At 43.5% G+C, this 18238-nt stretch overlaps 1 protein-coding gene across 3 annotated transcripts; it reads right to left on the bottom strand.

Moving 5' to 3' along the window:
- Window positions 1-3759: 3759 nt before the first annotated feature.
- fgf18a (fibroblast growth factor 18a) lies at window positions 3760-12923 on the bottom strand. 3 transcript variants are annotated; one of them, XM_041989300.1, is made up of 5 exons: window positions 11452-12923; window positions 7954-7993; window positions 7642-7822; window positions 5846-5952; window positions 3760-5729 (listed from the first exon to the last, which is right to left on the bottom strand). In XM_041989300.1, the coding sequence occupies exons 1-5, from the start codon at window positions 11481-11483 to the stop codon at window positions 5460-5462; spliced, it is 630 nt and encodes a 209-aa protein (XP_041845234.1). In that variant the 5' UTR covers window positions 11484-12923; the 3' UTR covers window positions 3760-5459. The 3 variants fall into 3 exon arrangements, with proteins under 3 accessions (XP_041845234.1, XP_041845232.1, XP_041845233.1); XM_041989298.1 differs by having other exon boundaries at window positions 3761-5732; XM_041989299.1 differs by having other exon boundaries at window positions 3761-5732; window positions 7642-7819.
- Window positions 12924-18238: the final 5315 nt, after the last annotated feature.

Genomic DNA, 18238 nt, shown 5'->3' with positions numbered 1-18238 from the left:
GTGGAGTGTTGAGCCAACTATAACATGAATGTGTGTCTAATTGTCTTATCTGTTCTTGTCTATGTGAACGTATGAGTGGATTTGTGTACCGCTACCCCTCAAAATGACATGTAGATGCAATACATACTTTGGTTTTAGTGTGTTCTTTAACCTTTTAGACCAGGGGTGGTCCAGCGCCGGTCTTTGAGGGCCACAGTCCTGCTGATTTTTGAAGTCTCCCTGATCCAACACACCTGAATCAAATTAAATGGCTCTTCTCATCAGCTTATTAATTCTGCTCAGTCATGTTGACCTATCAATCTGATTCAGGTAGGCTGTAATAGGAAAATCTGCAGTACAGCAGCCCTCGAGGACCAACTTTGAACACCCCTGCAGTTTCGACAACCTGCAGGTCGACAATTGTTCGCTTTCTCCATCCTAGACAATACAAAGGTAAGGAATTTGTTTTATGTGGAATCCCTGTTCTTCCGAAGAGGGGATGTCTTCAAATATAGTTGCACTCAGTGATTTCTGATGAAGACAGCACTTTGTAAGAATCAATAGAATGCAAGTTCATAAACATTAAGAATGCTGCATCACAAAATATTCAAGCTTCATGTAATATATTAAAGTAAAAAGTCCCCACGTGTTCCACATTCTTTGGGAAAATTACACATTCTTTGGGTTTCACAGATCTTCATTGGTTAAAACAGATTCATTGAGAGGATTAATATATTTTCCAACAAGGTATTAAAATCAGCTTTATTTGTGACATTTTTTGTACGTATTTCTATTGCCAAAACTTTACAATCTAGAAAACATGTTTTGTTGAAGCTGAATTTCCAGTGTTATGAGAATGGCCACCAGATGGGAGTAAAAACTCATCTTTTTCTTGCAGTGTAATCTGTTTATAACTGTTGGTTTGCCAAGTTTGGGGTCTAAACAACCTGTTGGAGAAGATCCTATACTCACTCTTACCAACATTATCACTGAAGGGGGTATGCATATCTGATATTTTAGTAACCTTTAATGCAAACATCTGTGTAGCATAGTTGAGTTTCACAATACACTTTTATTGTCTAATTATCGTGTGTATTCTCCAGAAGTAGGAGAGGAGGTGTCCTGCTCAAGGAGATGTTTTTTTTTCTACATTTCTGGGTTTCGTTCAGTGTAGTAGAATGTTTTAGATTCTGGGAGTAAGTTATGTGGGATGGATTTGTGCTTGGTGGAGCACCATTAATATATGATGTGTGTATGTGTTGGATATGGGTGGGTGTGCTTCCTCTGGGTCTGTGGGATTTTGGCCCATAATTCCTGCAGCTCTCAGGTCACAGCTCTGTTCTCACGCACATATTTGGCATTCCTTCCCCGACATGATTACCATACACCTTCCACTCTGGGTTTGGCTACGCAGAATATTTCCATCATTCCCGAGTGGAACTGAAGCAACGTTCCAGAAATGAACAACTCACCCCAGCGCCGCCACCCCCTACTCGCTTGTCTTTATCCCACAAATGTCTCCTCCTTACTCCCCCCCCCAGCACAGCACAGATTCCTGCTGCCTTGCAATTGGAATCCTCTGGTAACTTTTTTTTTTCCTCCTGAGTCAGCTGTTTGTGTCTGCCGACATGATTGGGTCATTTGGCAGCGACATCTCTTCTGTGACCTCCTGCTAGGATGCTAGGATTGGGAAGGAAGGGGAGGGATGGGGATCAGAGCAAGAGATGAGAAGCAGCTATGAAACATTATCTCATTTCTGCATGTTTCACCTTTACTGTTTAGTCTGATACTTCATGCTGCGTCAAAAGTTGGAAGTTTGAAGGTGAGAGTTGGTGTCTGTACAATAACTGATGCTTCAGACTTTTTTAAACACTTTGAAAGCGTTCCAGAGGAGAGCTGGCGAATATTGATTTTGTATTTTCAATTAAATTTAATGTCTCACTTGTCTTTAATGTTTCTAATGTCTCAGTGTATTGGGAAGAATCATGAAAACCTGACAGTTTGTCCTATTTTGGCCATCAATTGTTTGAGCTTTGACTCTTTAACTTCTCATTCATACAAAGAAGCTGTTAATACACTCACTCTCCCACCTGGTTGGAGAAAGAAAGTGAAATTCATGACGTTGAATTGTATTCTGTAGTTGGCTTTTCTTGTTTGCTTTGAAGACTGTGATACATGTATTATACAACTTCCTGATCATTTATGCATAAGCAAGGGTTTAACTTTGTTGCCAATATGCCAACACATAGTCCATAATGTTTGTTAGGGCTGGACAATATTTACTAATAATGGATTATATTTCTATAGTATTGTTACAGAATATTCATCCACCCATCATTTCCAGACTTTTTTTTTTTTGAATCTTTAACAATTGTCCTGAGGAATGTTTTTTTAAGCCGCTTGATCATGTAAAAATCATTTAAGTACTAACAAAATTACACCTTTTGTAACTTAAAGGATAAACCAGTGTTGTGACATAAGATAATTTGACAAATAATCTGTTTTAAACTGTATTATTTGCTATCATATCAATAACAGCCTGTTGCAAATAAAATGTGACAAATGTAACAGTTTAACAGACATAAAAAGGTAACTTTGCACCAACAAGATGATTTCCAAAGAGCGCTGAGTCAGAGGGGGCTGGACCCTATCCCAGGTGACATTGGGTGACAGGCAGGGAACACAGTGGACCGGTTCTCAGTCCATCACATGACCAACACAGAAACTAACAACCACACACACTCACTACATTTCTAAGGTCAGTTTAGAATAATCTTTATGTATGTATGGTTTTGGACTGTGGGAGGAAACTGGATTAACCAGAGAACACACACATCCACAAGGGAGAACATGCAAACTCCACACAGAAGGGCCCCGGCTGAGATTTGGACCAAGAATCCTCTTCCTGTGAGGTGACGATGCTAAACCACCACACCACCATGCAGTCTGGTGTTGAGTGTGTCCTCAAAATATCTGAGGAAAGTGGACAAGCGGAGGACAAAAGAAGACGTGGCAGGCCTAAAGATGAACAGTATCTAAAAGTATAGAGTAAAAAACAAAAATAAACACCAAAGACCTGGCACAGGGTCTGAGAGATGCACTTCAATTTATCCATATCTTTTTCTTTTTTTTTGCTGAAGTGGTCTCTTTGAAAAGGTGGCTATCATGAAGCCATTCTTAAAGGAAACAGGGAGAAAAGACTGAGGTATGTCAAATGATAAGTACTTTACTGAAAATCAGTGGCAACTATTGAATTATTATTGAAGCAGTATGGGATCATCTTGACAGACACCAGAGCAAAAGCCAGCCAGCAACCAAAGAAGCGCTTTGGAAAGTTCTTAAAGAAGCCTGGTGAAGCCAGATTGTGGTGAAAAACAAAGGTGGTAATATTAAATATTGACATGTAAGCTTGTTAGCCCATACAAACTGTTTTTGCCTCATTCGCTGTAATTCCATTTATGTTTGGACTTGTTTCAGTCAGTTGCTGCACCTGTTTCCTGTTTTCTGGGTAGCATAAAAAGAAATGAAGGGTGGGTAAATATGTTGATAGTACATCTGTTTGAATGAGAAGATGATTTTCCAGTTAATTAATTCCTAAAATAATAAGTGGATGTTGACAGAAAGATCCTGCAAACCCAGTGCTGTTATTAGCTCTGCCTACTAAATCTCATAGCCCACAGTAAGCCAATTCATCCGGAGCTAATAAAGAGATCAATGTTTTAATGCAAAAACTGATCATGATTTCTTATAATATCATATTACCTGGATGTAATACCTTTTATAATTTCCCAGAAATCAAGGTGGTGTCTGGAGACTGCTTGTTTTGTTTTTCCAGCTGTCTGAAACCAAAATATATTAAATAAGCAAGGATATAAAATGAGTAAAGCAACCAAATGCTCATATTCCAACAGCTGGAACCTGCCAACATTTAGCATTTTGCTGAATCAATAACTTGCAATAATCAGCTGACCAAAGCAAAGCATCTGCATTCTGTATCTCTTTCAAGATCAGCAAGAAAACAACAGGTGATGAAGCAGTTCAAAGAAGCTGGGAGACAGGAAATGTTTCTGTAAGGTTTACTGAGTCGAGAAAGACTGCTGCACACAGAGCTGAAATAAATAAATGAAATAATTTTATCGTAATAATTATAGTAACCATCATAGTAAGATTGCTTATTTAGGGTTTCGGTCTTCTTTTATGTATATATATATAATATATATATATATATATTATATATATATATATATATATACCTTTCAATAAATTGTTCCCTTTAATATTTTTCTCTTGTGTGTATGCATGAAACTTTGGTTTGTTCCACCGAATGTCCTGGTAGCAGCACTCTGTATCCACGGTATCACACAGGAGCATCATCCCCTGGGTCGTTTCTATAGCAATGCTATTAAAGAAGGCACCCTCCCAGTTGGGCTTGCCCCTGCACTCATCACCCTCTGCACCTAATAAATGGGGGTGTAATGTCCTCAGGGGGAGGCATGGCATGAGGAGGAATCATGAAGTAGCTCTCCAGTTGTCTTTGGTTGCCACTGGTTTGGTTGCGGGAATTGGTTGTCTGATTTGGGTGCAGCTTGATTTTCATACATTCCAGTTCCTAAAGCTTCAGTCCCTGCGGTGAGTTGTCATGGGTTCATCCAGGGACTGCAGGTCCCTTTCCAGAGTCCCTCCTGATTCAGCTTCATGGACACACAAATACACACATACACACAACATACATTTCCTAGCTATCCTCTTATTACAAACAGGCATTTATTCATGGTCACTCACTCTAATGTTCCCTCATTCATCCTTCAGTTCATGCATCCTGTCATTCAATCAACAGTCTCACAGGTTCCCACCATTTTAGCAGTGAGACAGATAAGTGCATCACATGTCAACAGTCCATTTTTGTCCATTGCATCTGTGCAGATCACTATCTCTCTGTCCACTTCATTATGTTCCTGTATTCACCTGCTGTCCCTTTATTTGTAGGCTAAGCACCCACTCACTTGTTCAGTTTCTCCCACATGTGTTCTCTCTGTATGGTCCAGTTGTAATCCCATGCTTGACATTGTCCAACTACTCCAAAACAGGAAACATGAAGGCTTTGTGGTTTCTGTGGTTCGGGAGTCAAAGCCTTTGTAGAGCCTGGGACTCTGGCTGGCCTTCTGATTCTTTGTCACTAATTCAGGCTTCTGAAGGGAAGCAGACCAGGTCCAAAGAGCTTCCAGCATTGGATGAGTTATCGTCCACTTGGTCCAGTAAGGGAACAAAAGAGAAACTGATAGAAATGATCACTAACTAGGGGTTTGTAGTGGCAAATTAGGATGCTTAAAGCTAAACCCCATGAATGATTCATCAAGCTTCTGGTCAATATTTGTCCCAACAAAGGGAGCTGTTCAGTCATGTGTGACATAAGAGATGACTGGGTTAGCCATTGGCAGGCTCAAAGATGACAAGTCAGTGGGTGCTAGCGTTAGCCACTACTAGCGGGGCCCAGTAGCGCGCACTCTCTTGCCCCGCTTACTGACGGTGGTGAAGCGGAAGGGGGTGGTGAGGTCAGGCTGCTCCCCAGGTGGGAAGCGTTTCATGAAGTGTACATCTTGCTGGTTGGGGAGTGTATGGGGGCCTCGGCGAGGACGCCCTCTTTTAGTGAAGCCAACATACCAGTCTGCATAGCGCGCTGACATCAGAGCTGTGTAGTGGTTTTCCAGAACCTTTTCCACAAAAACGCAGTCTGCACTTCGGTTACTGGCCTTCTGAGAAAGCAGAGAAACCACATTTAGACATACATAGACACAAAGAAAGACTGGTCAGAAAATTGTAAGATAAGACCTTTTTGATCAAAATCTCTCTTAAAAAGAAGTCTCACCTTTCCTACCAGCTTGCCTCGGCGGTTCATGCACAAGTAGAAGTTGGTTTCTTTGCCCCGTATTCTCACCTGGCTACCAAAGGTATCTGCCTCCACTACAAGCTGGGCTTGTGAAGGGACAGACAGAGGGACAGACAGACATTAGAGCCACAGCTAATGTGGAGAAATACAACACAATATGCTGCATATTTATATGTGTTATGCTTACAGATTTGTACCACACAAATTTGAACATAAAAAAAAAAATCTGCATATCCCAATTTTACACTTTGTCTTCTTCCAGGTTGCCTTAGATCTTTTATGATTGCAAGGAACATTGTTCAAGCTTACACTGACATTTTCCACTGCCAAGTTGTGTCACACTAATAGCACAGATTTCAACATTAAATTTAAACCAGCTCTATTAAAACAGATAAGGCATTCAAGCTGAGTCACAGTTTTAGGATTCATAGTTGCTATTAAGTGAGCTGATAAATCCCAGACAGATGTAAATGTCACTGGCTGGACAGATGGTTGTCAGATACGGCTGATCACAAACATGGATGTGAGGCCACTGACTGCAAATGGGCCTTGTAAAAAGAAGATAACAGGAGCACGGTGGGCTGAGGGGAGCGGGAACACGCTCACACTGAGCGTCTGTGATACTGTTTTAAGGTGTGTGCGTATGCTCCTGTGTGTTTGTGTGAGAATCTGTGCAGGTGCATGATGCATGTTCATCCTTCCAGGCAGTACCGCTTCACTGACTACACATCTTTGGAGAGCGCTTGTGCCTGTTTAAAAATAAATCCCTAAAACGGTTCCTACATGACCTTAGTCAACAAAGGGGTCAGGAGAAATCAATACCTCCCTCCCTCTTGCCCTCTTCATTCTCTTCCCCCTACTCTCCTCTCATCTCCCTACTGCTCTTATACTTCATGCTTGTACTGATGGGGACTTGCTTCACTTATTCTCACTTTGCACTCAGACCCTTAGTGTAATATGTTCTTGCAATTTTTGGTGAGTTTTGGGTAAATGTTTCATTTTTCAAATGGTATTTTTCCAAAAAAGGAAGGAAAAAAGGAAATGAATGAAAAACAGATAAGCCTCTGAACTTGTGGTCCCATCTTTGGTATGAGGTGGCTTGGTAAGGTTCTGACATCTTCATAAATGGAAAGGATGTGTCTCATGAGCCCCTGCTAGGCCACACAAAGAAATATGAAGCTTTATGGCTTGGGTTTCTATTCCTCATTGATTCTGGGTGGTTTAAGAATGGGTTAGCTGTCATTACAGACCAAGGAAGGGGAAGATGTGGGGGATGGACAGAGAAAGCATTAGAGGATGGATGGAGGGAGGGAGAGGAAGCCTGCTGTTTTAAATCCAAAGGAGACAACAGGAAGGATGAAAAATCAATGGTGGGATCGATGAAGGTGACGAGTTTCTAACACTTGGTCTGACACTCTACCTGCCGGGCTTCTTCCTCTAACTCACACTTTTTCACCAACACATTTTCTCTCTGTCTCTGTCTTTTGCTTTTTGTGAATCATTGAGTCAGCGGCCAGTCGATGAGGTCTTTGTACTCCCAAGACAAGCTCCACTGCCCCCCTGCCAAAGCCTGGGGAGGCCCATGTGTGTGCTTTTGTGAGCGTGCCTGCGCGGTTGCATTCTGTCACCATTCATGCATGCACTCAGTCAACCTTTAAGTCTTTGTACTTTTAGATGTTAGATGGTGTGAGCATATATGTACATCCAAGCAAGCACCACATCTTAGATGGAAGCATTGGTATTGTTTCCACTGTGGGTGTGTATTTGTGTCTTACCATATTTGTCTCCGTCTTCTCCTCTGGCACTGATCTTGCGTCCCAGCACCTGGACATGCTTGCCACTGGTGCGGCTGTAGAGTTGGTAGACTCGATGATGTCTCCGACTCATGGTGTCTCGCACCTGTGTCTGGTTCTCCACATGCACGCTGAAGTTGACTCCATCCACACCAAGCACCTGCTGGAACACCCACAAACATCCAGAGTTTGGCAGAAAATGTCAAACACATTTGAAGAACTGCACGTAAAACAAATATACAACTTGTCTTTCATGCTACACAATCCCTCTTTGTCATGCATACCGACTCTCACCTGCAATGGATTGCACATCACCAGCAACATCTGGATACATCTGGAAAAAGTAGAAACAGATGAGTATAGAATATTGAATGTTGGAAGAGTTGGGCATGACACCATCATTTCCATCCCTTTCTTCTCTGCCTTTCTCTCTGTTCAACATCTCATTTCCTTCTTGGGTGATTACTCATACTGCTGGGCGTGCGGCTGGCGCAGCAGCTTGACATACAGACAGGCAGATGTCCAGGAATGGGCTGACCGACAACACCCAGAGCTGTGTTTATAGTAACGCTACCAGCCTTCTGTTCAAACCCACTTTCTGACCCATCTGTGACTTTTGCCACACCAAAATATGGCCTGCAAATGACCTGTTTGGATCGTAGCAGGTTGGCAAACATGCCGAGACAAGTAGAACATGCTTTGGTTCGGACATCTAAAGAAATGGTCTGGCTGATTTGGCTGCTCTGAGTATGTAGACAGCTGGGTTGGACTACAGGTGAACGCTCTGCTGTGATGTGGCTTCTGAGAGCTGCAGACTGCTTACGTCTACAGATGCTATGAATATGAGAGAAGATGAGAAGCTACCTAGACATGCACAGTGATGACTTATAGAGGAAGCAGTTTGTGTCGATGCATTGTGAAGTTATTGATTATCATGAATAGCTGCATCTGTTAATTATTTCCTAATAGCCGTTCATCTAGTTGAACTTTTAGGGACATTTTTAGAAGAAACAGCTGGTAATAGTTACAATTAAAATTCCTCTCACTCTATCATATTGCTTAATTGAGGTGTAGACCTTGACCTTGGATGTATCACAAGTTATTTACAGCTTTAGTAAGGGAGTGATTGTGTTGCAAAATGTACTTTGGCAGTCCTTGAACAGCTCTGAATTAGTGGCTGAAAACTTGATGAAGTTCAGAACCAAGTGTGTGGGCTGAAAAGCAATTCTATGAATTTTGTCTTTCCCCACCTCATCTTTTGCTATCTTTCTGCATGCCTTTTTTCTCTCTTTCTCTGACTTGTCATCCTCCCTTTTGCTCCTCAAACTTATCTCTTTCTCTCCCCGTCTTTCTCTCCACTCTACCTTTCTCCTATCGTTCTCTGCCTCCAATCTTCCTTTATGTTTAGGGTTAGCGAGGCGACTCCTCCACGCTGTCATGGGCATGCACGCAGATGTGCAGATGTGTGCAGGGTGAATTTGTGTATACAGGCGAAGAAGGCAGCTGACAGCTGGGCCCAAGCAAAGACATGCTGAGAGAGGGAGATAGTAAGGAGAAGAGAAAGGTAGACTGAAAGGCACACGACGGCACAGGGAGAGAACAGGGCAAAGGAAGGTGATGTAAGAACAAATAGAGGGGAGATGAAGCCAAAGAGGCCTGACAAAGAGAGAATAAAAGAGGCAGAAGATACAAATTTGAAAGAACAGGCAGATGCACAGTTTTTCAGGGTAGAAAAACAAGGAGGTTACACATATCAAAGGAAAGAAGATGAAAAAGAGCTAAAGTGAGCAACAGAGATGCAACCACAGATTGTATAGTGTTGTGAGAAGTAGACAAAAATGCAAATAATGGGAAGGGGAGGTGTTAAACTCATGCACTCTGTAACACATGTCACTGCCTCCTGACTAATACACTGATGTGCAATCACAAACTTCTTGTTTCCTTTCTCTTTTCCCCTCATCGGTTCCATTTCTCTTCCATAACTGGTGTGTTGGCTCCTCACTTGTCCTAATAGATGCAGACATCCTGGGAAATGCAGCAGAGCGTTTGGCCCTCACATTTTGCCTGCGCAGCCGAAAAAACACGAGTGCCTGTGCATTGTGAGGACTCTCAGCTGTTAAAACACCACGGCTGCACTGCTGCCGAGGACGCTGTAGGAAAAGTGCCTCAGCAATGGATTCCCCCGCTCCCACAAAAACCACAGACACTCCATATTATGCCAGCCACAGAGCAAAAGAGAAGGAGAGAGGAAAGAGGGAGACAGGATCAGCCGGTGGTTGGGGGAGGGATGAGAAAATGAGAGAATAAGAAAGCGCAGAGAAAAAGCATCGAGAGTAAAAACAGAAGGAGGTATGGAGAGAGGGAAAGCCCGGTGGGCTCGGGCTGGTTGCCAAAACAAGCAACCATCTGACATCATAAACCTGCGTCCCAGCAGGTCAACCATATGGAGGCTGTGGTTAGACAAGCAGGCCTTTGCGCTGTGGATGGGGCACCAGTGTGGAGTGAGAGTGGTCGACCTGTGGGACTCAGCACAGAGCAGTGGTTTCAGCCGTGTGTAGCAGTGGTTAACGTGGTAGGCCAACGCTGAAGCAGTGGGCTTCAGCACAGTCCAACAGTCTAAAATGTTTTCCAGCAGGCCTTGTTTTACAACACTGCTTAGATTATTGGAGGTGTGTGCAATATTAAGGCACACACCCCATAATGGTGCAAAAAGCAGAGGGCCAAGACATAGAAATTTGGCTTTTGGTGAGGAGCATTAACAGGTAGTTTTATCTAAAGGCCTTCAACTTTTCTCACCATCTGAATACTTGGGTTCAAAAACAGCATGTTGAGGTAGAGGAATGGGTGTGTTAATACTGATAGATGAGATGGAAATTAATGGAAAGATGATTGGCTCTGGGAGACCTGAAGTAAAACCAGCAGACTAAACAGTAAGAGTGCTCCTCTATAGATGCAGACAGGGGCACCATCATTCACCTGTAATTAATTCATATATATATCTATATATATATATATATATAGATATATATATAGATAGATACTTACTCTGATAAAATATATATATATATATTTTATCAGAGTAGCATCTATGGAAAAAAGGGTGTATGAGCAAGACAGGAAGACAGATGTAGGCAGTTAGGTAAGTAAGTGGAGAGTGGGTGAGGAAAACGAAGAGAGAGGAAGGCAGGGAGACACACGCAGCAGCACACACCCTGTCCAGGTTGTGTGAGGAATGAGAGGTATCTGGAGATGACTGCCATCTGGGAGAAATACGGCCGACAGAAAGGAAGAAAAATAAATCCCTTGGCTTTTAACAAGACACACCTCAAATGGGCAAACTGAAGCCCACTGAGTCTGTATCCTCCTTTCTGAGATTTGCTTTTGGCACTTTTTCATTTTCCTATCCCAGTAGATAAAACCTGTGATATTTGACTCAACTTCTGAAATATTTTCAATAGGAAAAACATTTTCTTGGCGATGGGAAAATGGTCTTTTTGGAGCCAGTCTGGCCATCCCCGAAGTAAGTGCAGATGGTGATGGAGATGTTTATGGCAGCTTTTATGAGTAACATGGCCCTGACTCTGACCCGGTGACCCTGAACTGTCAGCCAATCAAAACAGGGCCTTCCATGGCATATCTTCGACAGGGACTGCTGAGGGGTGATGTAATCTTTAGACGTTTCAGCCTTTCATCATCTTCACCTGTAGCTCAAGCTATCCAAAAACTTCTAAACAGATTACCTGTGCAGAAAAATAATTTTAAAACATGATAAAAGTGACTTGAGTAACTTACAAGACGGTCAACGTGGAAAGAAGGGACCACATTGCTTCCCCCCTCCACTATGGAACTTGGCCTAAAGACAGTCTCCTCGCTCGTTCTGAGCCAGTCCGACAGTCCGGAGAGTTGCCCTCTGTGTTTTGAATCCAGCGGATGTTGTGCAGAGTCAAAGAGTTAGCAGCCACTCCTGTTGGCATCGGCGTTGGCGTGCCCCGGTTTCCCCGGTGTGGGTAATGTGTGGGCACGGACAAGGTAGGGTATAAGGTTGGTAAAACTGTGCCACACTGACCGCCGAGCAACCTTAAACAGCTGTCCAGGCCGGGGGAGAGATTGATGGGCGGGGGAGCAAGTGGTTTGGACTTAAAACGCTGACGCTGCGCGTACTCGACAAGGAGAGGAACAGGTGAAAGCGCGCTCACGCGTCTCAGATAGGCAATACCAATCCACCTTGCTGACCCTCAGAGTGATGTTTGGCTCCGTGAACAGATGCGGAGCGTGCGTAATCCAGTGCGTAACGTTTCAGCGTAATATGAAGCTTCTGGGCTCCAAAATTAATTATATACTTAGTGAGATAATAAAGTAGTGTTTGCACTGCCACACGTTTAGTCTCAGAGGCAGGTTTAGTCCCAGCAGTGCGTGGTCAGAAGCTGATGAAGGTGAGTTACCTGGACTAGCAGATGGAGCGAACGGCAACCTGGAGAAGGGGGCTCTGCGGGCGCAGGGTAATGCGAGACGGCCTCGGTCATGTCTGCGCCCCCACGCTGGCTCAACGGGTCTGTAGCTCAGGTGACACCGGGCAACGGTGTTCGTGAGAGAGGGTGATGAGGTCCCGGAGCGGTCCAGCTCAGAGGGGTATATGGAGAGTGCTGATTGAAAATAGGAATGGATTAAAAGGGGAATATAAAGACGAGGGAGGTAGGGCTGGCTGGGGAGGTTAGAAACAGCTGTGACTGGGTGGCGGACTCAGCCACCCGCGACACAGCGAGGAAATGACAGCCGCACTTTGCACCTGATTTTCCGGACTTCCCCTCTTTCCTTAGCCGCTGGAAACCGCCTGGCTGCAGCGGTCCTCCCTGCGCTCTCTCGGCACAATACCTGCCAAAACACAGCACGATGACATCACCTCCAAAATGCTTGAAGGGGGAAAATGCAATCCGATCTTTTTATTTATTTTTTTAAACGTAGAAAGTTTAGCCAGTTTCTCTGAAGGGGGAAAAACACCAAACTCTCCTCGTTCCGAGAAAAAAGAACTCCGCGATGGAACAGGAGTGGTGTGGAGCTCGCCAGTTTGGGAAGAAATAAAAGTTAAGGCAAAACGTGTTTACTCAGAAGATCATGCTGACAGATCGACTCCCAGAGCAGAACCTGCGCCGTCCTGTTCCCCCATTTATCTGCCTCCCCGTTTCATTCAGACACTATAGAAGAAAACGCAAGAGAGAACGCAAAAAGAACCCAGCCGTGCGCTTTTATCCACTTCACTGGTGTTATACAAATCCTTCTCCTTTTCAAAATTCCAATGTTTCTTTTATATATATATAAAAAGCTCTTCTTGAGGGGGTTGGGGGTGCACAGGAGAGGCGCGTCGGCAGGCACAGACCTCACTCCAAGAAAAACCAGAACAAGATTTTAACAGACGCGGATCAATCCTCCCTCCCGCCTCTCCTCCCTCCCACCTCCTTCTCCCTCTCTATCTCTCTCCCTCTCTCTCTTTCTGTCACACACACACACACACACACACACACACACACACACACACACACACACACACACACACACACACACACACACACATACGTACACATACATGCATGCACACTTATTGGATCAAAATGGGATTAGTCGGTCGCTATTCGATGCTGACCAAACGTATACTAGAAAAATTGCTATTTTAACAAGTGTTCGATTCAACCTGAAAACATATAGTATTGAGGTGAGATAATTTGATTTGTTTACAGCACAAACCGACTCGTTTAAGCCTTTTAATTGAGTCAGGCATGTTTGTATTTATTTTTTCACATAGCTTAATTTGCTTTGTTTCAACCAATGTTTGCGGTCATTTCTGAAACAATAAGTAAAATTCATTGGAAACAATGAGAATGATGTCATGGTACCGGCAGTCATTTACGTTCCAGAAAGGAAAAAAAGAAAGAAAAGAAAAGAAACAAATGCCTTTTTGAAAAAGGTTCTTGAGAGACTCACAAGCCGAAAAAGAAACTACGGGGAAAAAAAGCTACCATGTTTAAAATCTTTATAATACAAACACTTGGCTCAGTCAGGTGAACATTTGTCTTAGAACCGATCAGACTTCTTGCCCTCTTTTATCTCTCCTACAGATAACCTCACCCCTGCAGCCTCAGTGGCCCCGGAACCAGGAATGGAAGGTGGAAAGTGGAGGGCAGCGCTCCCCCTCTCCCTCTCTCTGTCTCTCTTTCATACACGCGCGCGCACACACACCCTTCTCAGTCCCTGCGCTTTCAAGCGATGTATTTTGACTCCCCATTTCATAACTTTTAAGTTAAACCTTAAGAGGGAAAAATGAAAAGGAGAATGAGAGACAGTCGGGAGGGCGGTATGTAAGCAAGGACACAGATCCAAAACGAACATTTCTCAGGGATTTCGGCAGCAACGCCCGCTCTGCGCTCCCAAAACTCCCTCTCACCGCCGCACAACCGCAGACGGTCAGCCAAGCCAACACAACACTCCTGCCATACCTTTCATTCACACACACGCACACTCCCACATGCACGTGCAGAAGGAAAGAATAGAGTAAATTTGTTCGTTTGTGTGAGCGAATGCGCGTGTATAACAGGGGTAGGAGGGTGTTAGCCTCGTACATTAGGGACAGTTATCTTGGCTCCAAGTGTAGGCTTATTCTTTTCAACATTGTACTTTCAAATCACACACATACTCACACAGATTTCTGCAACTGAACAGAGTTGAGCAGGGTTGGGTAGGGGCACTGTGGTTGAATGCCTTTGCAGTCATGCTCCATAGACAAGCCCCTGGCCTTCTTTCCCACTACTGGCTCTCTCCATCTTTGCACCTGTGTCTGAACACTTTTTCTCTGCTCACCACAATGCTGCAAGGGACACAAGTGTAAATGTTGTGGAGAGGGATTTGAGCCACATTCTGGTGATGAGGTATGGACCTGTCTGGTATTCTTAAGCCCAGACAGAAGGGTTCAGAACAGGGACTACAGCACATCTTGGAATTAAAACTACCAGACACAAGAGCCCAGCTTTGCTAGTACAAAAGTTTTACACTTTACTGTTATCAGTAGCAAAAGATTTGTTAAAGTAAAAAATATTCCAAAAGCATCTCAATGCTAAGATTATTTTATCCCCCCATTTTATAGCCATAAAATTTATGTAACACAAACATTCTTTTGGGATAATGGACATCTGGCTCAGGAGTATGAACTCACATTGAGGTTGCAATGCAAAAAGAAAACAAAGAATAAATAAAAGACTAAAGGCTTGTTCTCTGAAAGGGCATACCTGTAGTAAATTTTCTCATTATCAGTCCTCTGTGCATGTGTTTGTGTTTGACGGTAACAATGGATGCAAATGTAACCGCCTATAAACTTTGAGATCACAAAGTTAAAAAAAGCTTTCAATAAACCAACTATGCCTTTTCTTCCCCTTTCTCTCCTTTCAATGCACTACTCTTTCTTCCATTCATTTTCTGTCTGCCCTATCTGTCTCTTTAATCTCCGTGGCTGTTTTTTTATCTGCTCCCTCTGTCCCTCCCTCTGTTTGCAGCCAGCATATTGATTGCTCATGTCTTTGCCTCTCCAGCTCCTGCCTATTGATCCTCAGCTAAGGCACCCACCCACCAATACACATAATCCAACACACACACACACACACACACACACACACACACACATACACATAAACCTGTATGTACAAACATCCTCACATACATGGAAGTCATGCTTCTCATTTTTCCATTTCTCAAAACCACCCAGCTTTTATGTAGACTAACTTTGCCACAAGCACATATTCACTCAAATGTGCACAAACACGCCAAAGCAACACACAGCAGGATGTCGTATACATTTTTTTTTTGCATATACCCTCTGTTGTGTTGAATAGACTTGGCATTGATGGACGTTATGCCTTTGTGCTCCTCGCCCGACTCATTAAAGTGAATGAGACCCGAGTCTCATTCACTGTGCATGTGTATGTGTGGGTCTAGAGCCCAGTATCTGCTGTAGGTCTGGGCCCAGCTTTCTCTCTCCCTTTCTCTCTCTGTATTTCTTTTTCTTTGACTGGTCCTGCAGGCTTCTTCATCCAGGGAGCCAGGTCAATATGGCCATTCTGTTTAGCAATTAACATCGATCAGTGCTCGTCAATACCTTCTGCACCCAGACAAAGACCCAGGGTGCACTGCGTGTGCGCGCCCATTCTCTATCACAGTGCAACAAATCCCCAAACAGCACTCTCATTATATGAGGGCATTATGGGCTGACCCTAAGGTCATCATGTACGACTCTGTGTTATGGGTGACTGGAGTACAACCTAACGCAGAGCTCAGAGCGCTTTGAGCTGAGGGCCAGTTGTTGACTCATTAAAGCAGTTGTGCATGCATGTGTGGAGGTGTGGGTAAGATGTCAAGTTTAGATATGGTTTGGTTTTTGATGTAGACCAAGACAAGTTGGCAGACAGGCAATATCATCCCCCTGCTGTGCACTCTGAAGTGTTTGACACTTTGAAAAACCTAAATAACCTAAATGCAATCCATCATTATGGTGACAGAATGTTCAGATTTGGAGTTTTCAGATGTGTCAAGTGTAGTGAATTGCGACCAATTAGCTTTGTCTATATGGTATGGGCTGTATATTTTTGGATGGGAGGTAGGATCAGGGAGGCAGGCCTGTGTGCATGTGGGATCTCAGGAGGGAAAGAGAGGCCTGTGGTTTTGATTAATACCTGCAGACATGGACCCTAAACTTCAAATCAGATGTTGAGATGTCAGCCTAACATTGGTTTTCTGGGATAGATATCCCTACTCTGTTAATCATGGGCCAAGTTTAAACTGTTCCCCAATGTGTAAATGTATGAGACACTTAATAAAGGGCCTTTGATGACAGGGGGCCCATGCAAAGTCAAAGAATGTGTACAGTGTGCCGTGCTTTGAAATGAGAACCTGTTCGCCACTTGTCTGCGTCTGCGAGATGAGAGAATCGACAGCTGCAGCTAAGTACAAGCAGGAATTAATTAGCAGAGAGCGATAGTGAGCCATGGTTGAGATGAAGAGAAAAGCAAAATATTGTTTTTATTAGCGGCGATGTTGGTGGTGCACAGCCTGCTCCCTTCCCTCGCTTAGCAAGATTAATCCAGTGAATATGAACGTTTACTCTCTTCCATCCCGGAATCCATTGCAGCTGTTGTCTCTATACATAGCCCAGTTGAAGCACTAGAATAACTTTACTTTGACACTCTCAAGTTGGAGGGTTTGATATTGCTTTGGAGACATGTCAGGGTAATTATTCACACAATCTAGCTTGTCAGTGTTGGGCCAAATCCGGGTTTAAAGATTGGATTTTGCCCACATAATTGAATCCCCCCCTTAGGCAACACCTGTATCCATAGCAGGACAAGCAGTATGATTTCAAAATATAATTATTCAGTGGCTTCAAACGTTTATTGTCATTGTTGTGGGAGAAGTTTACTGAAGTGCTTAATAATACAAAACATCTGCTCCTTTCGTTATAACCAAGAGCATAATGCTTCCTCAACATCCAAAAATATATGCAATCCAGCAGCAACACTGTCTCATTTTTGCCTCTGTGCCATCTGGCAGACCATTTGTTGAAGTTTTTGACATTTTGCATCGATGAAGTGGTATGTTAAAATCATAAAGACATCAGACTTGGAAGGCAACATCTTTTTGCACCTGGTTCATAAATCAATATCACTAGGAACTCATGAAAGAACCTCATGACCAAGGCCAACTATTCAAGACCTGAACATCCCAATAAAATTAAAGCAGAGACAGACATGAATTTCATCAACAGGGACAATCTGAGTATTACATTTGACATTTAGATATACAAAACAAAAGACAGATGCTACAACATTACAGGGTAAACATAGTAAAACCTGTGTGTTGTAGATTAGGAGCAGGCGTGGCTTTGCAGACTGTCTGACACTGCCTGATGGGGACCATTTTTGTGAGCTTTGAGAGTGTGTATAAGTTAATTGCTTTTGACCAATGAGGTTGTACATAAATATGCAATGCTCAGTCACTGGGTGGATGTTTGTTTAATTATGGTCCTTGTGGTTGTGTGTGTTTGGTTGAGTGAGTGTGCCATGACCCTCAGCAACAGGCTGTGCACATGAATGTGTGGGGTTTGTGGCTCTAGTGTGAATGGCTGCTGGTATATGCAAAAACTGTCAACAAGAGCATGCAGAGCATGTGTTTGTGTGTGTTTTGTGTCTGTATGTGTGAGAGTTATCCTGTGCTCTCCATGCACTGTGATGTGAATTGCAGCTGTGGTTTGTGTTGGACGCTGATCCTGCATGTTGATTTTTTTTTTCTTCCTGTTTCATGTTCAGCATTCAGCGATGGAATCCATGAGCAGGGTAACCTTCACTCCTGTCATCTTCTCTGTTCATCTCTTTCACACTCATCCATTTTCTCCTCCTCCCCCTCCAGTAAGTGCCCTTTACTCCTCCATCCCTTCTCTTTGCTCCCCTTTGTGCTGCTTCTGCTCCTTCTTGCAGTGTCCGGCTCTCCCATTCTGTTTTTCCTTCTTCCTGCCCCTTTAGCCTTGCCATCAGGCAGAGGAGGAACT

Source organism: Melanotaenia boesemani, chromosome 7 (assembly GCF_017639745.1).
Source record: "Melanotaenia boesemani isolate fMelBoe1 chromosome 7, fMelBoe1.pri, whole genome shotgun sequence".
Lineage (NCBI taxonomy): Eukaryota > Metazoa > Chordata > Actinopteri > Atheriniformes > Melanotaeniidae > Melanotaenia > Melanotaenia boesemani.
This window is presented reverse-complemented; position numbering and strand designations above follow the sequence as displayed.

Coding starts and splice junctions, on each gene's coding strand:
- fgf18a (XM_041989298.1), bottom strand. CDS start 11,483: ATGTGGTCCCTTCTTTCCACGTTGACCGTCTT. Junction 5,953..7,641: donor AGAAGACGGAGACAAATATG/GTAAGACACAAA, acceptor TCCCTTCACAAG/CCCAGCTTGTAGTGGAGGCA. Junction 5,733..5,845: donor GAGGCAAGCTGGTAGGAAAG/GTGAGACTTCTT, acceptor CTGCTTTCTCAG/AAGGCCAGTAACCGAAGTGC.